Source organism: Macaca thibetana, chromosome 14 (assembly GCF_024542745.1).
Source record: "Macaca thibetana thibetana isolate TM-01 chromosome 14, ASM2454274v1, whole genome shotgun sequence".
NCBI lineage: Eukaryota > Metazoa > Chordata > Mammalia > Primates > Cercopithecidae > Macaca > Macaca thibetana.
The window spans coordinates 68,638,169-68,662,567 of record NC_065591.1 but is presented as its reverse complement, the minus strand read 5'-3'; the positions used below and the strand labels follow the sequence as shown (position 1 = coordinate 68,662,567).

At 37.1% G+C, this 24,399-nt stretch overlaps 1 protein-coding gene across 3 annotated transcripts in view; it reads right to left on the bottom strand.

The window, feature by feature from the left end:
- Positions 1–24,399, bottom strand: part of ACER3 (alkaline ceramidase 3) — a 169,260-nt gene that overhangs the window by 13,508 nt on the left and 131,353 nt on the right. For all 3 annotated transcript variants that reach the window (XM_050759014.1, XM_050759015.1, XM_050759016.1), the window contains one exon: positions 20,572–20,630. In XM_050759014.1, the coding sequence (XP_050614971.1) occupies positions 20,572–20,630 (59 nt within the window). The remainder of the gene's footprint in view (positions 1–20,571; positions 20,631–24,399) is intronic.

The following is a 24,399-nucleotide window of genomic DNA, read 5'->3' as shown; positions in this document are numbered from 1 at the left end:
GTAGTGGTATCTCATTGTGGTTTTAATTTGCATTTCCCTAATGACTAATGTTTTTGAACATCTTTCATGTAGTTATTTACTATCCATACATCTTCTTTGATACATTGTTGTTTGCCTTCTTATTATTCAGTTGTAAGAATTCTTTCTTTATTTTACATGTAGGTCCTTTGTTGGATGTATATTTTGCAAGTAGTTTCTCCAAGTCTGTGGCTTGCCTTTTATTTTCTGAATACTATATTCTGAAGAACAAAAGTTTGAAATTTTGATGAAGTTCAGTTTGTCAATTTTTTGTCTATAGTTTGTGCTTTTTATTAATAAATCTTTGCCGAACCAAAAATACCTCCTATATTTTCTTTTAGAAGTTCTGTAATCTTAGTTTTTACATTTAGAGATATAATTTACATTTGGAAATAGAATTCACTTGTATTAAATTTTTATATTGGTGTGAGGTTGAAGTTCATTTTCTTTGTCCTAAGTATATTCATTTGTCCCAGCAAAATTTGTTGAAAAGATTATCTTTTCTCTACTGAATTACCTTGACATATTTTTGAAAATCAGGTCAGTATGGGTGTGTGGGTCTATTTTTGGATGTTCTATTGATTTATATTTCATTATTACCACCAATACAACATTGTCTTAGTAGCAGCACAGAGTAAGTCAAGTCATGCAAGTCCTCTAACTTTGTTCCTTTTCAAAAACTGTTTTGGCTATTCACAATCTTTTGCATACCCATGTTAATGTCAGAATCAGTTTCTGCATTTTTCCAAAAAGCCTGCAGAATGTACAAATCAGGATTGGAGAACTGGCATCTTAACAATATTAATTTTTCTGATCCATTAAATGGTATATCTGACTATTTGTCTAGCTCTTCAATTTCTCTCAACAAAAAAACTGTACTGTGTAGTTTTCAATGTAGAGCTCTTGCATATTTTGTTAAATTTAATCCTTAAACATTTAATGTGTTTTGATGTTATTGTAAATTATACTTTACAAAATTTTGTTAATAGTTCACTGCTAGAACAGAGAAATATGATTTTGAATCACTGACTAGAATCTTGTGCCTCTGCTAAATTTCACTTATTGCTTCTAACAGCTTTTTTTTTTTTTTTTTTTTTTTTTTGAGATGGAGTCTTGCTCTGTCACCAGGCTGGAGTGCAGTGGCTCAATCTTGGCTCACTACAACCTCCACCTCCCAGGTTCAGGCGATTCTCCTGCCTCAGCCTCCCAAGTATCTGGGACTACAGGCGTGTGCCACCACGCCCAGCTAATTTTTGTAGTTTTAGTAGAGACGGGGTTTCACCATGTTGGCCAGGATGGTCTCGATCTCTTGACCTAGTGATCCGCCCACCTCAGCCTCCTAAAGTGCTGGGATTACAGGCGTGAGCCACTGCGCCCGGCCCTCTAACAGCTTTTTTTGTACATGTCCTGTGATATTTTCTATACATGATCATGTCATTTGCAAGTAAAATGTTGGGTAGGATTTCCACCAGTATAATGTTGAATAGAAGTAATTATAATATATATCCTAGTTTTATTCTTGATTTTTAAAGGGATTAAAAAAATACATGTCATGACTAGGTGTTTTATATGCTATAGAATTATAGGTTAAGAAAGTTCCCTTCTATTACTAGTTTGTAAAGGGTTTTGTTTTGTTTTTGAACATAAATAGGTGTTGAATTTTACAGAATGCTTTAGTCTAAATCTTGGTATGTAATTTTCCTTTTAATTTTTAATTTTAATTTTCTAAAGACTGGTCTGCCTTTGTCCTTTATTTTTTAAATATGGTGAATGGCAATAATACATTTTTCAATTTTGTTTTACTTAACTGTGTATTGGCATATAAGTGAATGTAAAAGGTAATTAGTTTAAAAACGATCAGGAAAGCACAAACCTGGCAATGTATGGAAAAGGCATTATTACCACTGTTTGATGAAGGTTCTCAAGAGAAGATGAGCTTAAAAGAGTCACAGTCTGGCTTCAATTTTTCAGAGTTTATCATAGCCCCCATTTGGGGAGGGCAAGAATGAGTCCTAAGAAACATAAGCCTCAACACAGTGAAGGCTTCTGGCAGTGTGGGCCAGGTACTGAAATATGGCAGGAATATGATCAGTGGGGGTAGGGTGCTCTCTGTTTTCTTCTTCTAAACTTACTTACCATGGCCAATCTTCAGCTCTCAGGGGCAATTCAAAGCAAAACTCTTCTGTGGGGTAAAATGAATGTCTTTGGTTATCCAGGTAGCAGGGCGGGAAGGGGAGAGCAAGAACATCAGTACATGGTCCATGAAAGACTAAGGGGACTTACTACCCATATAGTATCAGGTGCAAGAGTGTAGAATACAGAAGGCACTCAATATATGTCTCTCTCTATCTTTCTCTATCACACTGCTTTATTCTGGACTGCCTGCCTGTCTAGCATACAGCTGTCATCTGAGAAATCCCTTTCCATCACCTGCACCTTAGGAACTGCCTTCACCTCCCTCTTTCCTTGGATCTCCTGTCTTGTATCCCATGCACTCCTCCTTTTTGTAGTACTCTCATTTTGGTGAAGCACATCTTTCAGTAGGTTCTTGAGCAGTATTTAATGGGATGTAAGTTTTTTTGAGATCTTGGAATGTATGAAAATATATTTTTCTCTGTATTTTACTGATAGTTTGGCTGCCTGTAGAATTCTAGCTTAGAAATAATTTTCCTTTAGAAATTTGAAGGCATTGGTCTCCTAGTTCCAATGTTGCTTTGGCAAGCCCAAAGCCATTTTGATTCCTGATCCTTTGTATATATTCCTGCCTCTCAACTTATATACTTTCTGGAATCCTTCCTTGTTCTGGAACTCTGAAACTGCCATAGGTCTATTTCTATTCATTGTGCTGGGTATCCAGTGAGCTCTTTCAGTCTAATAACTCATGCCTATCAATTATATAATGTTTTCTTGAATTATTTTGGTAATTGCTTCTCTTCCATTTTCTCTGTTCTCTGCCTCTGTCTCCTTTTTGATGTTGGTTCTTCTATTCTGGCTCAACATTATTCAGTAATATTTCTATTGAATCTATTCTATCTGCCATTTCTTTTTCTTTTTTTTTTGTCCTATACTCAGAGTGTCTTCTTTAACTGTATCTTTTAAATACTTCAGCTTTTCATTTTATATATATATATATATATATATTTTTTTTTTTTTTTTAATTAGACAGAAAGTCTTGCTTTGTTGCCCAGGCTAGAGTGCAGTAGTGCGATCATAGCTCACTGTAACATCAAACTCCAGGGCTCAAGTAATCCTCCCACCTCAGCCTCTCGAGTAATTAGGACCTCAAGAGCGTGCCACCATGCCAAACTAGTTATTATTATTATTATTTCTGGTAGAGACAGGGTCTCACAATGTTGCCTGCTGGTCTCAAACTCCTGGCCTCAAATGATCCTCCCACCTTGGCCTCCCAAAGAGTTGGGATTACACTTGGCTCATATTTTTAATTTTTAAGATTTTTTAAATTCTCTGAATGTTCATTAAAAAAAATACCATCCTACTTTTGATTCATAGGCATGGTATATTGCTAGGAATATTAATGAATTAATATTTATTATTTTTGAAGCTTTATTACTTCTGCATAAGTTGGTTCCTCCTTCCCTTATTATTTGTTTTGGCCTCCATCTTTCATATTGGATTCATTCATCATGTGTGACACTGTCGTCTCATTTTTAATAATCTAAAAAGGGAGACTAAAAAGGTGATCATAAAAGCCCTAAGCATGTGGTTGAGGTCTTTGGACTAGTAACCGTCACTATAGGGCTATTTTGCTGGGACAGTTGTTGAGGGAACCCCCAATATCAGTATTTTTAGGTCTTTTAGGTCGACCATATTCCCTAAAAGAAGACTTTCATTTTTTTTGCCTAGAGTTCTTTGCAGTCAACATTCAGAAAGTATAACCTCACCCAGTTTCCCTGATTTCAGTATGCTATTCATATACTCAATTGTGCCTGGCAAAATTTAGTGTAGACACATTGTTTACCCTTTCCAGAGAATAAATCTTCAGACTTCTGTAATTACTCATTGCTATGAAATGGATGAGGGGATCTGCTTTTAACCAATTCTCATTTTAGATCTCTCTTCTATCTCCTTTTCCAAACCTCCTGTTACTGCTAATGCCCAATACTTGAGAAAATTCTGTGATGTAAACTGAAGGTTCCTGGCTCAGAATTTGTCTTTCCTGGGCCTGTTAAGGCAGTTAGTAGTAGTCTGTCTATGTTCCAGCTTCTAACATTTTATTGAGTCTCCTCCTTGCGGGCTTATTTCTTTCAAGTAAATTCCTTTGTTGTAGTTTTAGTGGAGTTTCAGAAGGGAGCAAAATTAGATACCTAGTGATCTTCAGTATTGTGTTTCTGTTTTATCTTTCATTAATTTCTGCCCTTTATTTCCATTCTTCATTTACCTTCAGGTATACTCTATTGATCTGTTTTCTAATTCTTAAAAAACATTTTTTTTAAAGGGGTGATGCTAATCTCTGTATTGTTCCAATTTTAGTATATGTGCTGCCAAAGCGAGCTTTGTTTTCTAATTCTTGAAATTGAATGCTTAGTTCATTATTTTTCAGCCTATTTGTAAGGTAGACATCTAATGTTATACATTTCCCTCAAAAAAACATTTTACCTATATCCTACTTAGATTTGTAGAATTTTCATTATGATTCCATTCTAAGTATTTTAAAATTTCCATTATGATTTCTTTTTTTACTCATGAGTATTTAGACATGTGGTTTTAGGTTTCCAAAACCACATTTTGACTAATTGTTTGTTTTGCTTAAATTAATTACACTGTAGTCAGAGAACACCTGTGCATGATACCAGTTTTTTTTTTTTTTTTTTTTTTTTTTTGAGACTGAGTCTTTTTCTGCTGCCCAGGTTGGAGTGCAGTGGTGCGATCTCAGCTCACTATAACCTCTGCCTCCCGGGTTCAAGTGATTCTCCTGCCTCAGCCTCCTGAGTAGCTGGGATTACAGGCACCTACCACCATGCCTGGCTAATTTTTGTATTTTTAGTAGAGATGGGGTTTCACCATGTTGGCCAGGCTGGTCTCAAACTCCTGACCTCAAGTGATCCTCAGCCTCCCAAAGTGCTGGGATTATATATAGGGGTGAGCCACCGTGTCTGGCCAATGATATCAATTCCTTAAAGCAGGGGTCCCCAACCCCCGGGCCATGGACCAATATTGGTCTGTGGCCTGTTAAGAACCAGGCTGCACAGAAAGGTGAATGGGGGGAATGAGCATTATTGCCTGCGCTCTGCCTCCTGTCAGATCAATGGTGACATTAGATTCTCATAGGAGCATGAACCTTATCATGAATTGCACATGCAAGGGATCTAGGTTGTACATTCCTTATGAGAATCTAATGCCTGATGATCTGTCACTATCTCCCATCACCCTCAGATGGGACCATCTAGTTGCAGGAAAACAAGCTCAGGACTCCCACTGATTCTACATTATGTTGAATTGTAGAATTATTTCATTACATATTACAATGTAATAATAACAGAAATAAAGTACACAATAAATATAATGCTCTTGAATCATCCCGAAACCATCCTTCCACCCCAATCCGTGGAAGAATTGTCTATAATGAAACTGGTCCCTGATGCCAAAATGGTTGGGGACTACTGCTTTAAAGTTTGTCGAACCTTGCTCTAAAGCTAGTATCGAGTAGAATTAATAATTATTCTATGCATGCTTGAGAAAGGTTTACATATTTTAAATATTAAGAGTATAAGATCATTTTCTTATTGTGTTACTCAAATTTTATCTATATCCATATTTATATATATTTTTTTGTCTGAGTTAGTGTGTTAAAGTATTTCAGCATGATGGAGCATTGTCTATTTATCTTTGTAAATTCTGTCAATTTTTGCTTAAAAATTTCCATAAAAGTTTAGAATTTGCCATTTCTTTCTGGTAAATTGAATCTTATTACTAATCTAGTGAATGCATTTGTTTTAAGTGATGCCTTAACTTTTTGTTGATTATTAAAAGTTCTAGTCTAACTTCCTTTTGGATCCAGTTTTTAGAATCTTATTTACTCCTCCATGTTTCTGAAAGATATTGTAAAGTCAATTACCATTTTTAGTGGTTACCAAAAATGCATATGTAAACATGAAAACTAATCACTGAATGTATTCTCTTCCCAAATAACAAGTTTCTTGATGTAGAAACTATGTAACTTCGATTATCCTCTTCCATTATACATGTTATTTTGTCCATTTGTTCCACTTTGTATATTTTTATTTTTTCAAATGACACATTATTTTAAGCAGTCACAATATTTTGTTCAAATATTCCCACTGGTTTATCATTTTTTCTCTATTGTTCTTTCTTGCATCTCAGCTCTTCTGCCTCAAGAATATCTCTTAAAGAATATTTTAGTGAGGTGTATTGGCAAAATCTCTCCATTTTTGTTTGTTTCAAATTGTCTTTATCTTACCCTTGTTCTTGAAAGATATTTGAGTATAGAATTCTAAGCTGATGGTTAATTTCTCTCAGTACTTTAAAGATAACAGTCCATATGTGTTTTGGCTTCCATGATTGCTGTTGGTAAGTCTGCAGACCAACAGTTATTCCTTTGTTGGTAATATGTGTGTTTTTTTTTTTTTTTTTTTTAATATTTGAATGCTTTTAAGATCTTTGTCTTTGGATTTCAGCATCTTCAGTATGCTTTTTCTACAGGTATCAATGAAGATTCAATTGTAGAGACTAGTAACAACTAGATGGTAAGCCGAAAAGAATTTAATACTTTGAATTTCAACAGAAATGCTGAATGAGCAAGTCATAGGCTTTTCAGGAATGACTGATGAACACTACCACAGAAAAATCTTGCCAAAGGAACTTTTTTCTTTGTCACAATTAGGAAGCTAGAGAATTGGGAAGCCTCTGGACCAACTTCTGCCCCCAGCATCAAACTACCTTAGTATAATTCACAGATCAGGAACCTGCCATCAGACCTGTTTGCACCAGTCATGATGCATACCCTAGATCCACACCAGTAAATGGATACTACCACTTCTTTACATACTGCCACTTCTCTTCCCTTACTTAACTGGTTCTGAATTCAAGCCTCATGTTAATACATGTGATTGGCAGAACCTGAGTGTTACTTGGAATCTTACCTGCAAAGGAAATATGGGAAATAAAGCTTTTAACCTTTTAGCATCTGTAGTACTGGAAGGCACACTAGAAGGAGGCTGGAACCATGCTAATCTATCACATCTGCCACACCTGAGAAAGATTTTCATTTATTTGTCTTGCTTGGAATTTCTTGTTTTTGAAGCCAAGGAGTCATGTCCTTTGTCAGTTCTAGAGAATTCTCATCTGTTATCTCTTTGAATACCTCTTCTTTCCCCATTTTTGCTATTCTCTCATTTTGGAAATACAATTAAATGTCATTTCTCTGTGATGTTATCGGGCTTATTTCTTTAGGTTATCTTCCAGTTCACTAATTCTAACTTCAGCTGTGTTAGTATATTTTTTACTTATCCATTTTTTTATTTAGATGATTTTATTTTATTTTTCTTTTCTTTTTTCTTTTTTTGAGACGGAGTCTTATTCTATTGCCCAGGCTAGAGTGCAGTGGCGCGATCTTGGCTTACTGCAACCTCCACCTCCTGGGCTCAAGTGATTCTCCTGCCTCAGCCTCCCAAGTAGCTGGGATTACAGGCACCCACCACCAAGCCTGGCTAATATTTGCAATTTTAGTACAGATGGGGTTTCACCATGTTGGCCAGGCTGGTCTCGAACTCCTGACCTCAAGTGATCTGCCTGCCTTGGCCTCCCAAAGTGTTGGGATTAAAGGCGTGAGCCACCGCGCCTGGCCGATTTTATTTTTAAGGTCAGAAGTTCTTTGATTCTCTTTCATATCTTGATTTTCATTTTTGATAATCTCCTGTGCCTTGGTCTCATTTTCGATTTCTCTTTTATTTTATTAAATATTTTCTAAATTGTTACTTTGTATTTCAGCATCTGATTTGAGGGAGGTTATTTGTTTTTCCTGACTTTTGTTTATGGTGGCTTATTCCTTCCCATGGTTTTAGAATTATTATGTACACGTTTGATCTCCATCTACAGAAATCCAGAGGGGCCTCCATTAAGAATACATTTCTTTACAAATTCTTAGGGGAGGAGTCATTTTTCCTACCTAAAACTGAGGCTGAAAGACAAGTTGCCTTGTCAATTCTTTCTGTTAGAGAGCAAATTTTTTCTAGCCCAGCCCTTCACTGACAATATACCTCTTTAATGGTCCTGGCTTTATTTGTGTATGTGTGTGTATGGTGATGAGGAAATAAATAGTTCCAATTGCCAGTCTGAAACATACCAAAAACTGCCTTCTGTTTTGTGGCTATTCAAACCTAAGGCTCTGGTTTTGTGGTATCTTCAAATGCCTTGAAGTTTACCACAATCTCGTTCTCTCTCTCTTTTTTGCGACAGGGTCTCACTCTGTTGCCCAGGCTGGAGTGCAGTGGTGTGATAATGACTCACTGCAGCCTTGACTCCCTGGGCTCAATCAATCCTCCTGCCTCAGCCTGCTGAGTAGCTGGGACTAAAGGTATGTGCCACCATACCTACCTAATTTATTAATTTTTTTTTGTAGAAGTGGGTTCTTACTTCTTTGCCAGGCTGGTCTTGAATGCCTGGGCTCAAGCAGTCCTCCCACTGTAGTCTCCCTAAGTATTAGGATTACATGTGTGAGCCACTGTGCCTGGCCAGTTGACCATGATCTAAGTACTCATTTGTCACTGTAGTTTGCAGCTCCTTCTTTGGATCTGATGCCCCCTCCAGACCTCATGTTGAGATGTAATTCCCAGTGTTCCAAGTGGGGGCCTGGTGGGAGGTGTTTGAGTCATGGGGGCGCTCTCTCATGGCTTAATTCTGTTCTTGTGGTAGTGAGTGAGTTCTCAAGAGATACGATTGTTTAAAGTGTACGGCACCTCCCCTACTCTTCTCTTGTTCCTGCTTTTGCCATGTGGCATGTCTGCTCCCCTTTGCCTTCTGCCATGATTGTAAGCTTCCTGAAGCCTCCCCAGAAGCCAAGCAGATGCCACAACATGCTTTCTGTAAAGCCTAAGGAACTGTCAGCCAATTAAACTTCTTTTCTTTATAAGTTACCTAGTCTCTAGTATTTCTTTATAGCAATGCAGTAATGGCCTAATACAAATGCTTTGGATTGTTATTATCTTGAGACAGAGTCTTTCTCTGTTGCTCAGGCTGGTGTGCAGTGGTACAATCATGGCTCAGTGCAGCCTCAATGTCCTGGGCTCAAGTGATTCTCCCATCTCAGCCTCCCAAATAGCTAGGACTATAGGCATGCATCACCACACCTGACTAATTTTTAAATTTCTTTTTGTATAGACTAGGTCTCCCTATTATTGCCCAGCCTGGTATCAAACTCCTGGGCTCAAGTCATCTTCCTGCCTTGGCCTCCCTAAGTGCTGGAATTATAGGCATTAGTCATCATGTCCAGCCTGGAATTTTATGTTCTTTTGAACTCATCTGGGCATTAAACGGATGTTTGTTATATTATATCTAGAATTTCTAGGTGTTTTGTTACAGGAGGAATTTTCAGATGTTTCATCAGACAAATTAAAAGTAACAAAAGTTTTAAGAGTTTCAGTTTGATTTTAAAAAACATTTATGGATAAGCACTATCCTGGGATCCAGGGATTACCAAGATAACTAAGACTTTAAGAAGCTCACAGTCTAGTTGAGCAGACAGATAAGGAAACAATGACCAGTGCTAAATGAAATGATCAACAAATGGACATACAGGAAAGAAGCTGTGCAAGACAGATGGAAGAAAGTTGCTTTTATTTCATAGGATTGCCACTGTTAAGTGCTTTTTAAAGGTCTGTCATTTGTATTTCTAAAAGTATTGGTACCCTGTCTATCAGACTTGATTTAAGTCAAGGACTGTATTTTATGCTTCTTTATATTTGCCTAAGGGACCTAAATTAAAAACAGAATAAACTGGGACTTGGGCTCCTGGGAAGATGAAGTGGATATACTTTTTCATATTCATTCCACTAAGTAAAACTAAAAATGCTGGGCATTATATATAAGACAGACATAAGAAGACCCTGAAAGGTGCTGAGAAAAAGCAGATTAACTAGGGACTTTGGGACCTGAGAAATGATACAGTGGTGAGTTCCATGTGTTTTCTTTTTAAAAAATTAATATTATTTTAAATTGATAAAGCATAATTATATACATTTGTGGAGTGCAATGTGATGTTTTGACATATGTATACAATGTGGAATGATTAAATCAAGCTAATTAACACACCCATCACTTATTTTTTTGTGGTGAGAAATTTGAAATTTGCTATCTCAGCTATTTTGAAATATATAATACATTATAGTCACCCTGCCATGCAATAGATTCCCCACTCATGCCACAAAGGCTGAATGGGGAGCCTAGACTTCCATCCTCCTCAGGGTATTAGAAGGTGCTTCAACCTCATGCCAGGTTAAGAAGGCCAAGTAGTGAGGGCTTGGGACTCTCATCCCCACCCACAGTAATTAGTTCCTCATTCCCTTAGAGACCATGTGAGGAGCTTGGATATCTATCTTCCTGTGGCAATGATGAGACACTGTTTTCCCTTCCTGCTGGGGTAGTGTCAGAGACCTACTGGAGAGTCAGAATTTTCACCACTGGCCAGAAATACCATAGCCACACCACTTGGGTGTCAGTGGAAACCAGATGGTGAGAAATAATAAAGCAATATTTCCCCTCTCAGACAAAGCAGTGGCAATCCTCCCACCTCAACCTCCTAAGTACCTGGGATTACAGGCATGAGCCCTGCTCAAACATGTTAAACCCAAAGAAATTCACATTAAGACAAACTATAGCCAAACTTCTGAAAACTAAAGACACAGGAAAATCTTGAAGTAGTGAGAGACAAACAACATCTTACCTATGGTGGAAAACAATTCAAATGATAAAGAATTTTACATTAAAAAAATATGAAGGGCAGAGGAAGTGGCATGACATTTTTCAAGTTCTGCAAGAAAATAATTGTCAACCTAGAATTTTATATATAGTAAATACATCTTTTAGGAACAAAATAAATATCAAGATATTCTTAGGTGAAGGAAACCTAAGAGACTATATTTCCAGGAGACCTACCCTAAAAAATGGCTAAAGGAAGTTCTCTAAACAGAAAGGAAATGATGAAAAAAGGGATCATGGAACATCAGGAAGGAAGAAAGAGCAATGGAAATGAATATAAATGTGGGAGGACACAACACATTTTCCTTCTCAAGTTTTCTAAACTATGTATTATGATTAAGGCAAAAATCATAACACTGTCTGATATGGTCCTAAATGCATGGAGACAAAATATTAAAGACAGCCGGGCGCGGTGGCTCACCTGAGGTCAGGAGTTTGAGACCAGCCTGGCCAACATGGTGAAACCTTGTCTCTACTAAAAATATAAAAATTAGCCAGGCATGGTGGCAGGCGCTGTAATCCCAGCTACTTGTGAGGCTGAGGCAGGAGAATTGCTTGAACCCGGGAGGTGGAGGTTGCAGTGAGCCAAGATCGCGCCACTGCACTCCAGCCTGGGCAACAAGAGTGAAACTCTGGCTCAAAAAAAAAAAAAAAATATATATATATATATAATATACATATATATATTATATACCAATTATATTTTAAGTGGGTCAGGCTAAAGGCATTCTTATGAGTTGAATTTTCCACCTCTAAAAAAGGTATGTTGACGTCATAACTCTAGTACTTTAGAATGTTACCTAATTTGGAAATAAAATCCTTGCAGATATAATTATTTAAGATGGGTTTATATTAGAGTAGGGTGGGCCCTACTCCAATATGACTGGTGTCCTTATAAGAAGATAGCTATCTGAAGACACAGAGACATGGGAAGAATGCCATGTGACAAAGGCAAAGACTGGAGTGATGCAGCTATAAGTCAAGGAATGCCAAAGCTTGCTATCAAACTACTAGAAGCTAGGAAGAGAAGTTTCCCAACTGGTCTCAGAGGGAGCATGGCCCTGAGACATTTTCATCTGGGACTTCTAGCCTCTAGAACTGTGATACGATAAATTTGAGTTGTTTAAAGCCACCTATGTGGTACTTTTTCATGGTGGCGCTAGGAAATGAATACAGACACATGAAAGGGAGGTAAGTTTTCTGTACTTCACTGGAACTGGTAAAATGCTGATTAACATTAGACTCTGATAGGGTATGTATATATAAAGTAACACTGAGAGCAGCCACTAAAAAAGCAATACAAAGAGAAACATAAGCACTATAGACACACTAACATGGAATTATAAAGAAAAAGTTTAAGTAACTCATAGGCAGGAAAAAGCATACAAAAGCAAAAAACCAGAGAGAACAAATAGAAAACAAAAAATAAAATGGCAGTTAAGTTCTAATATATTAATAATTACATTAATATAAATGATCTAAATACACCAATTAAAAGAAATTGGAAGAGTGGATTAAAAACATGACTCAACTAATTCAACTATATAATGTCTAAAGGAAATGCATTTCAAATATAACAATATGATCAGGTTGAAACTAAAAGGATGAAAAAAGATATGCCACACAAACATTAATCAAAAGAATGCTATGCTAATATGGATATATTAAACAGATAAATTAGACTTCAGCGCAAAGAAAATTACCAGAGTCACAGAGGAACATTACGTAATGACAAAAAAGCCAATCCACCAAGAAGATATAGCAATTCTAAATGTCTGTGCATCAAACAATAGACCTGCAAAATGTGTGAAGCAAAAACTGATGAAGGAGAAATAGTCAAATCCAAAATCATGTTTGGAGACTTCAATATTTTTCTGTCATCAACTGATAGAACAACTAGAGAATCAACAATGATATAGAAGAACTAAAAAACACCATTGAGCATTAAATAGCTAACTCGTTGGGCTTGGAGCACAAACACTGCACATTTCAAAGAAAGGACTGGCTCTTGACTGGCTTCTGGGAGATAACTTCTGAGACCTTAGAAAATCCTGCCCAATAAGAGTGTCTTTGTATAGTTGACACTTTGGGCCATGCCAGATAGTTTATGCAACTAACGTGCTTTATAGGAAACACCTATTTTTATTTGCCTGGGGTCTTGGGCCATGCTCTATCAGTTTGACCTTTAGGTAACAAACCTTAACCACGAGTGTAACAGCTTTCTGAGTTCTGTGAATCCTAGTGAATCATCAGACCTGAGGGTAGTCATGGGGAACACTGACACAACCATCAACCAACAGGATCTAATTGACATATGTAGAAGATTTTATGAAACAATAGCAGAATACATATTCTTTTCAAACAAATATGGAACATATGCCAAGATATCCTTGGTGTAAATATCCTTGGTATAACCTGATCCATAATACAAACCTCAATAAATTTAAGAAAAATGAAATCATGTGGCGTGTGTTCTCTGACCACAATGAAATCAAACAAGAAATCAAGAATGACAACAGGAAAATCTCCAAACACTTGAATGTGAAACAACATAGCCTAAATAATCCATGGGTCAAAGAGGAAGTCTCAAGAGAAATTTTAAAAAATACATTGAACTGAATAAAAATGAAATACAACATACAAAAAGCTGTGGAACACTGCTAAAGCAATGCTTTAGCATTGTCCTGCTGAGAGGAAAATTTATAGCACTAAATGCTCATTAAGAAATAGGAAGGTCTGAAATAAAAATCTAAGCTTCCATCTCAAGAACCTTGAAAAAGAAATAAAAATAAACCCACAACAAGCAAAACAAAGAAAACATAAAGAACAGAAATCAATGAAACTGAAAAATGAAAAATGGAGAAAATCAATCAAACAAAAGTCTGGTTTTTAAAAAGATCAATAAACTTTGAGACACTTCTAGCAAGGCTGACCAAAAAAGAGAGAGAGAAGCCTAACACATTACCAATATTAGGAATGAAGCAGATTATCACTACAAGCCCTCTCAACATAAAGAGGAAAACAAGGGAATATTATAACCAATTCTACACACATAAATTTTAATGACTTAGATGAAATGAACCAATGACTCAAGAAACGAACAATTCACCCAACATAAAACCAATCATTTGAATAGCTGCATGTCTTCAACAAGAGTGGAAGAAAAAAGAAAAAAGTGAATAACTGCATGACTATTAAAGAAGCTGAACCTGTAATTTTATTTTTCTGCATATGTTTAACGTAAAAATTTTATTATGTTAAAGTATTCATAAAGTTTAACTTTTTAACTCTTTTAAAGTATATAGGTCTCACGATATTGAGACCTATATACTTTAAAAGAGTTAAAAAGTTTGAAAATGGCCATACTGCCCAAGGTTATTTATAGATTCAATGCCATGCCCATCAAGCTACCAATGAGTTTCTTCACAGAATTGGAAAAAACTGCTTTAAAGTTCATATGGAACCAAAAAAGAGCCTGCATCTCCAAGACAATCCTAAGTCAAAAGAACAAAGCTGGAGGCATCACGCTACCTGACTTCAAACTATACTACAAGGCTACAGTAACCAAAACAGCATGGTACTGGTGCCAAAACAGAGATATAGACCAATGGAACAGAACAGAGTCCTCAGAAATAATACCACACATCTACAGCCATCGGATCTTTGACAAACCTGAGAGAAACAAGAAATGGGGAAAGGATTCCCTATTTAATAAATGGTGCTGGGAAAATTGGCTAGCCATAAGTAGAAAGCTGAAACTGGATCCTTTCCTTACTCCTTATACGAAAATTAATTCAAGATGGATTAGAGACTTAAATGTTAGACCTAATACCATAAAAACCCTAGAGGAAAACCCAGGTAGTACCATTCAGGACATAGGCATGGGCAAAGACTTCATGTCTAAAACACCAAAAGCAACGGCAGCAAAAGCCAAAACTGACAAATGGGATCTCATTAAACTAAAGAGCTTCTGCACAGCAAAAGAAACTACCATCAGAGTGAACAGGCAACCTACAGAATGGGAGAAAATTTTTGCAATCTACTCATCTGACAAAGGGCTAATATTCAGAACCTACAAAGAACTCAAACAAATTTACAAGAAAAAAACAAACAACCCCATCAAAAAGTGGGCAAAGGATATGAACAGACATTTCTCAAAAGAAGACATTCATACAGCCAACAGACACATGAAAAACTGCTCATCATCACTGGCCATCAGAGAAATGCAAATCAAAACCACAATGAGATACCATCTCACACCAATTAGAATGGCGATCATTAAAAAGTCAGGAAACAACAGGTGCTGGAGAGGATATGGAGAAATAGGAACACTTTTACACTGTTGGTGGGATTGTAAACTAGTTCAACCATTATGGAAAACAGTATGGCGATTCCTCAAGGATCTAGAACTAGATGTACCATATGACCCAGCCATCCCATTACTGGGTATATACCCAAAGGATTATAAATCATGCTGCTATAAAGACACATGCACACATATGTTTATTGCGGCACTATTCACAATAGCAAAGACTTGGAATCGACCCAAATGTCTATCAGTGACAGACTGGATTAAGAAAATGTGGCACATATACACCATGGAATACTATGCAGCCATAAAAAAGGATGAGTTTGTGTCCTTTGTAGGGACATGGATGCAGCTGGAAACCATCATTCTTAGCAAACTATCACAAGAACAGAAAACCAAACACCACATGTTCTCACTCATAGGTGGGAACTGAACAATGAGATCACTTGGACTCGGGAAGGGGAACATCACACACTGGGGCCTATCATGGGGAGGGGGGAGGGGGGAAGGATTGCATTGGGAGTTATACCTGATGTAAATGACGAGTTGATGGGTGCTGACGAGTTGATGGGTGCAGCACAGCAACATGGCACAAGTATACATATGTAACAAACCTGCACGTTATGCACATGTACCCTAGAACTTAAAAGTATAATAATAATAAAAAAATAAATAAATAAAGTATATAGGTCTGTAGCATTAAGTACATTCACATTGTTGTGCCACCCTTACCACTGTCTGTCTCCAGAACTTTTTCCATCTTCCCAAACTGCACTTGGTACCCACAAAACAATAACTCTCCAATGCCTTCCCCAGGGATCCCCCTTATCCTACTCCCCACCAGGCCCCGACCACCATTTTATGTGTGTCTCTATGAAGTTGATTACTCTAGGAACCTCGTATAAGTGGACTCATGTAGTATCTGTCCTCTTGTGACTGACTTATTTCACTTAGCCTAGTGTCTTATAGGTGCATCCCTGTTGTAACAGGTGTCAGAATTTCCTTTATTTTTAAAATGTGTAATTTAAAAATGCCCCAAAAAACAGATCTCTAGGCCCAGATAGTTTCACTAGAGAGTTCTACCAAACATTGAAAGAAGAATTAACACTAATTCTACACAATTTATTACAGAAAATAGAAGGGAGCAACATTTCTCAATTCATTTAATGAAATGTTTAGTATCCTGATGCCAAAACCAGAAAAAGACAGGACAAAAAATAAAAACTACGCCAGGCGCGGTGGCTCACGCCTGTAATCCCAGCACTTTGGGAGGCCGAGGCGGGCGGATCACAAGGTCAGGAGATCGAGACCACGGTGAAACCCCGTCTCTACTAAAAATACAAAAAATTAGCCGGGCGAGGTGGCGGGTGCCTGTAGTCCCAGCTACTCGGGAGGCTGAGGCAGGAGAATGGCGTAAACCCGAGAGGCGGAGCTTGCAGTGAGCCGAGATCCAGCCATTGCACTCCAGCCTGGGCGGCAGAGCGAGACTCCGTCTCAAAAAAAAAAAAAAAAAAATAAATAAATAAATAAATAAAAACTACAAACCAATATCCTTCATGAATACAGATACAAAAATCCTTAACAAAATACTAACAAGTGAAGAATTCAGAATATATAAAAAGAATTACATAGTATAACTAAGTAAGGTTTATCCCAGGATACAAGGCTGGATCAATATTCCCAAATCAATTAACATAATCCACCTTATTAACAGACTACAGAATAAAACAGTGTGATAAAATCAATTGATACTGAAAAAGTGTTTGACAAAATCCAATACCCATTCATGATAAAGAAAATTAGTAATAGAGTGTATTATAGGTCCATTTATGATAATGAAAATTATGATAAAAATAAAGAATAGAGGATATAGTGTGTCTCCTCTGAAATTCATATGTTAAAGTCCTAACCCCCTGTAATTTAGAATGTGACTATTTAGAGCTAGGTTCTTTAAAGAGATAATTAAATTAAAATGGGGTCATTAGGGTAGGCCCTAATCCAATATAACTGGTGTCCTTTATCAGAAAAGGAGATTAGGACACACACAGAGACAGAAATCAGACACAGGCATGCACAGAGAAAAGACCAAATGACCACCTTCTCTCTATGTTCTCTCTGTGGCCAATTGCATGCCAAAGAGAGGAGTGTCAGAAGAAACCAAACCTGCTGACACCCTAGTCTCAGACTTGTAGCCTCCAGAACTGTAAGAAAATAAGTTTGTTGGTTAAGCCACCCAATCTAATGGTATTTTATGGTAGCCCTATCAAACCAGTATAGAGGGCAAATTCCTCAACCTAATAAAGAACATCTATAAAAAACATATAGCTAACATTTAACTTAATGATGAAAGGTTAAATGCTTTTCCCCTAAAATTGGGAACAAGGCAAGGAGATCTGCTGTCACCACTCTTAACATAGTCTTGGAAGTTCTAGTCAGGGCAATAAGGCAAAAAGGAACTAAAAAGCACACACATCAAGAATGAGGATATACACTATTTCTATTTGCAGCAAATCTTAAAAACAAATCTACAGGGCCGGGTGCAGTAGCTCACGCCTGTAATCCCAACACTATGGGAGGCAAGGTGGGCAGATCATGAAGTCAGGAGTTTGAAACCAGCCTAGCCAACATAGTGAAACCCCGTCTCTAGTAAAAATACAGAAAAATTAGCTGGGCATGGTGGTGGGCACCTGTAATCCCAGCTACTCGGGAGGCAGAGGCAGGAGAATCAATCACTTGAATCTGAGAGGCGGAGGCTGCAGTGAGCCGAGATCGTGCCATTGCGCTCCAGCCTGGGAGAGTGCAAGACTCCGTCTCAAAAAAAACCAAAAAACAAAACAAAACAAAGCAATCTACAAAAAAAACTATCCTAGAACTGACTTCAACAAGGTGGCAGAATAAAAGATAATCAATTGTGTATCTATATAATAGCAATGAACATGTGGACACTAAAATTTAAAAATACAATATCACAACTGCTTAAAAAATTGAAAACTATAAAATACTGATGAAAGAAATTAAAGATCTAAATAAATCAAGAGACTCAACATAGTAAAGATGTCAACTCTGCAAATTGATATGCATATTTCATGTAATTCCCATAATTCCTAACATCTCAACATGATTTTAAATTTAGACAATATTATTCTAAACTTTAGATAGAAAGGCAAAGAACCTAAATAGCTAGAGTAATTTTGAAAAAGAAGAATGAAGTGGCAGGAATCAGTCTGTATGATTTGAAGACTTATACAGCCACAGTAATGAAGACTGTGTGGTATTGTTGGAGGGGAGACACATCAATCAATGGAACATAACCGAGATCCCTAAAATAGGCATACACAAATCTACCCAAGTAATTTTTGACAAAAGTGCAAAAGCAATTCAATGGAGAAAGGACAGTCTTTTCAACTAATGGGTCTTTGAACAGTTGGACATCCACATGTAAAAAATAGAACCTCGCCCTATGCCTCAGATCTTATACAAAATGAACTGAAAATAAACCACAGACTTAAATGTAAAATGTAAAACTATACAATCTTTTAGAAAAAAAACATAGGAACAAATCTTTGGCATCTATAGGTGGGTACAGAGTTCTTAGACTTGACACCAAAAACACAATCCATAAAACTGATAAATTTGACCTCACTGAAATGAAGAATGTTTGCTCATTGAAAGAGAGGATGAAAAGTTATAGACTGGGAGAAAGAATTCACAAATCACGTATTTAATAAAGAATTAGAATCTCACAACTCAACTGTAAAAACAATAGAAAGTGTCCTTATTATCTCTTATAAAAAAAGAAACTAGGCAAAGACATGAGAAGAAATTTTACCAGGGAGAAATTTCTGCTATCAGGGAGAATACATATACATATGGCAAATAAGCACACGGAAGTTACGTTCAATGTGATTAGCCATTAGAGAAATGCAAATTTTTAAAAACTTCATTAAAAATAGTGACACTACCAAATTCTGGTGAGGATGCAGAGAAACTGGATTACACATATATTGGTGGTGGGAATGTAAAAATGGTGGAGCTACTCTGGAAAACAATTCAGCAGTTTTGAGAAAAACTAAACATAAATTACTATAAAACCTAGCAATTTCACTGTGGGCATTTATTCCAGAAATTTATTCCAGAAGCGAAAACTTGTGTTCACATAAAAACCTGCATTACAATTGTTCATAGCAGCTTTATTCATGATTGCCCAAAACTGGAAACAATCCAGATGTTACTCAACAGGTGAATGGTTAAACTGTGGTACATCTATGCCATGGAATACTACTCAGCAATAGAAAGGAATGAATTATTGACACACTCAACAACTTGGATTAATCGCCAGATAATTATGCTGAGTTCAAAAAGCCAATCTCAAAGGTTATATATATGATTCCATTTATATAACATTCTTGAAATGACAAAAACAGAAATGCAGAACAGATTAAGTGATCACCAGGGGTTAAGGATAGGGCGTGAGGAGTGAGGTGGGGCAGGAGGGAAGTAGGTGTGGTTATAAAAGGGCAACACAGGCATCCTTCTGATGATGGAAATGTTTTGTATCTTGACTGTATTCATATCAAGCCTTGGTTTTGATATCATACTATAGTTTTGTAAGATGCTACAAATGGAGGAGAGTGGTAAAGGATACTGGGATCTATTTTTTTTTTTTTTACAAATGTATGCATTTCTACAGTTATCTAGAAACTAAAAGTTTAATAAAAAAGGAAAAAAAAGAACAAACCCACAAATCATACTACTTATTTATTGAACACCTGTTGTGCGGCCACACCGTATTTAAGGTAATCTCACGAATGTTATTTCTTATTTAATTTTCATGAATGCCTAAAGATTATACCCATTTCCCAAATAATCTTTCATGAAATACTAATTCTTTGTGACATTAATAGCCTTCCTTGGAGGTACTATGTAAAAGGAAATCTCTAGTCAAGTAGGTTTAAGAAAGACAAAAACAATTTTGTTTTAACTGTAGGATTTTTAAGGTATCTAATATCTAATGAACTTTATAAATATTCAAAACAAGGCCATCATAGACAGCTCCCTTTAATTTTCCCATGTCTTTAATTTTGGAACCCTAGTTTTCACTTGATGCCCATGAACAACTTGTCTGAAGACCCAGTATTCCCTATAATATAACAATAAGTGTTGGGTTATAGTTTTCTTCCAACATCTCTACTGAAGTGAGCTTTTGTGTGTTATTTCAATTTAGGCTATAGATTTACTGTCATAGGTCTGAGTATACTTCAATCATAGTACAGATGATCCAAACTACTTACCATGTAACAATATAAATAGATCGAAGTACTAATGTAAAGACCAACATTCCATACATGACCTAAATAGGAATGGAAAATGAGGTTAGTATAATAATTATTCTTTGGCAAAGGAAGTCTATTTTGCCTACCAAAATAGCCTTCCCAATTAAATGTAAATATTTATTATCCTTCATTACATTTTAGAGAATAGAATTTTAAAAAATGTGTTAAATCACGAAGTCATGCTAACTTCTGAGGAAAAGTTAAGAGCCTGCTTAACTTTATGAAATAACCAATATCAGAATTCCTATATCAATTTTAATTCTGAATGGATCTTTGAAATTTTAAATATCTGCTGAAACCTGAACAAATGTTGTAATTTTGCCTCATACTCTTTAGCTCCTCTCTTCTCTTTAGCTTTGCTTTCAGCAAATACAGTAATTGTGCTTCCCATTTTACAATATTATAAACCTGAATTCTTTTAACTCTTCTAAATGCCTCTGCATTCATGTGCATCCTCCCCTGGCATTCTTTCTCATCCCTAGTCTCCAAAAAAGGTGCCCACTTCTTGACTAAGGTTAATCCATTTTCCTGTGTTCTTTATTCTATATGTTCCCATATCTTCCTAGCGTTGGCTCTTCTTTCTTTTCTGTATTGAGCATTAGATGAGTATTAGTACCTGGAAAATTGAACCTACTGGGAAAATATGATTTAGCAAATACATATAAAGCCAATAGTTGAGAAAGCACCACCCAGGTCAAGAAGTAAATCCTTGTTAACCCCCCAGAAGTGCTGCATTTGTGTCTTCCCAGTCCAACCCTCTCCCTTCCTTTTTAGAGGAAACCCCTCTCCTGACTTGTATAATAAACATTGTTTTGCTTTTCTTTATATAATTACTAACTTAAAGTAGTCATCTACAAATGCATTCCTAAGTAATTAATAATACTGTTTGCTTTTGAGTTATAATAGAATTTTGATTAAGTTTTATTTTATTACTCTTATTTCTTTTGAGGCAGGGTCTTTTGTCATCTAGGCTGGAGTGTAATGGCATGATCATAGCTCATTGCAGCCTTGATCTCCCAGGCTCAAGCCATCCTCTTGCCTCAGCCTCCCAAGTAGCTGGGTGGGACTAGAGGTGTGCGTAACCATATCCTGGTTAATTTTTTTCTTTTTAGTATACACGAGGTCTCACTATGTTGCCTAGGCTGGTCTCAATCTTATGTGGATAAGGGTAGAAAAGAAGCTGTGTATATGAATAGCTCTGGGTCTTCTGATGAGATGAAGATGCTACATCTGCTATAACTCTCATCCTGTATCCTTGTATAAAGCTGAGTAAACATAGTATTACATTAAAGCTTATTAGAGTCTCATTGCCAGCTTAAATCCATAACCGCAGCTCAAATGGTGAATAAGACAGGCGTAATCCCTATACTCACAGCAATTACAATCTAGTAAAGGGAGAGATAAGTAACCAGGCAATTGTAATACAGTATTATAACTCTATGGCAGGAACTGTACAGAGTACTTTGTAAACACATAGGAAGGCCACCTAATCCAGACTTATACAGTAGAAAGTCTTTCTAGAGGATATGGTGTTTAAAATTTTATACCTGAAGCTCATGTAGCAGTTACCTTAAAAGAAAGTGGAAGAGAGTTATTGTCATATCTTATATTCCAGAGACAAGGAGGAAAAAAAGATCCTTATAGTATATTGTTGTAATATAGAATAGGAAAAATGGAGTCAGAGACCAGAGGTCAAATCTGGCCTTTCAAGTCATGTTAAAGAGCTGGACTTTATATAACAGTAACAGAGGCTGGGTGTGGTGGCTCACACCTGTAATCCCAGCACTTTAGGAGGCTGAGGCAGGTGGATCACTTGAGGTCAGGAGTTCGAGACCAGCCTGGCCAACATGGTGAAACCCCATCTCTACTAAAAATGCAAAAATTAGCCAGGTGTGGTGGCAGATGCTTGTAATCCCAGCTACTTGGGAGGCTGAGGCACAAGAATTGCTTGAACCCAGGAGGCGGAGGTTGCAGTGAGCTAAGATTGCACCACTGTACTCCAGCCTGGGTGACAGAACAAGACTCTGTCTCAGGAAAAAAAAAAAAAAAAAAAAAAAAAAAAGGCTGGGTGGGGTGGCTCACACCTGTAATCCCAGCACTTTGGGAGGCCGAGGTGGGTGGATTACCTGAGGTTAGGAGTTCCAGACCAGCCTGGCCAACATGGTGAAACCCCATCTTTACTAAAAAATACAAAAAATTAGCTGAGCGTGGTGGTGGGTGCCAGTAATCCCAGTTACTTGGGAGGCTGAGGCAGGAGAATTGCTTGAACCCAAGAGGCGGAGGTTGCAGTGAGCCAAGATGGTGCTATTGCACTCCAGCCTGGGCAACAAGAGCAAGACTCCATCTCAAACAAAACAAAACAAAACAAACAAACAAACAAAAAGGAAAAATAATGGAAAGTCAATGAAAGTTTCACCAATAGATAACATGGTCAGACTCATGTATTAGAAAGATGTCCCTTGCCGGGCGCGGTGGCTCAAGCCTGTAATCCCAGCACTTTGGGAGGCCGAGATGGGCGGATCACGAGGTCAGGAGATCGAGACCATCCTGGCTAACACGGTGAAACCCCGTCTCTACTAAGAAATACAAAAAAACTAGCCGGGCGAGGTGGCGGGCGCCTGTAGTCCCAGCTACTCGGGAGGCTGAGGCCGGAGAATGGCGTGAACCCGGGAGGCGGAGCTTGCAGTGAGCTGAGATCCGGCCACTGCACTCCAGCCTGGGCTACAGAGCGAGACTCCGTCTCAAAAAAAAAAAAAAAAAAAAAAAAAGAAAGATGTCCCTGTTGTGCTGAGTGGAGAATGAGAGGGAGGTGAGACTGACAGGAAACAGACCAATGATAACGTGTTGCAGTAATCTAAGTGAGAGATGGAGACCTGAACTAGGGTAATATAGGGGAGATGCAGAGAAGTGAACAGATTAGAGATTTAGGGTTCAGACTAATCATTAATTTGAATGGAAGTTAGAGAGGGGGAAAGACAAGGATGATGGCCTGGTTTATGGCATGGACAGTTAGATGCATGGCAAAATTAATTATTGGATTAGAGAATATATGAAGAGAAGAAAGACTAGGGAGAAAAATGGTGAGTTCACTTCTGTATATACGTTCAGAGTTTGATGTGCCAGTGAGATAGCTAAGTAGAGACATCTAGCAGAAGTTGGATACCTAGGTCTATAGTTTAGAAGAAAAATCAGAGCTGAAGAAATAGAACTGTCAGCATATAGGAGTCAATGGGAATGAATTTCCCAGAGATTTGTTGAGCATACGAAATGATGGATTAGGAAAGAACCTATGCCTTGGCAACATCATGGGACTTTTTCAAATTAACTTTCTTCTCTCCAGAGCACACTTACCCCATATTTTTGATGCTCCCCATTGCTAGTGGCCTACCCAGTATTCATTCCCTCCTTCCAACTATATAGAAACTGATTTTATCTGGCTGGCAGCATGCAAGTTTGATTTCTCAACCTATAGAGGTTTTTTTTTTTTTTTTTTTAAGTAAAAAAGATGATAGAATATAGACTTTTCTGGTCCTTTTTATAATTTTTATCTAACAATACGTATATTTTTATAGTGAAATTTTATCTATATTTAATAGTTGTTTTCAGTCTCCGGACTCCAAAGGCTATAAAAATATTATTAGTGTTTTCTCTCTACTAAAGCAACTAATAAAAGTTAAATAAGGATAACACAGAGAAGGATGGGCTATAATTTTAGATAGAGTTGTTAGATAAGGCCTCTCTGCTAAGTTAACATTTAGGCAGAGACTTGAATGAGTGAGGATATAC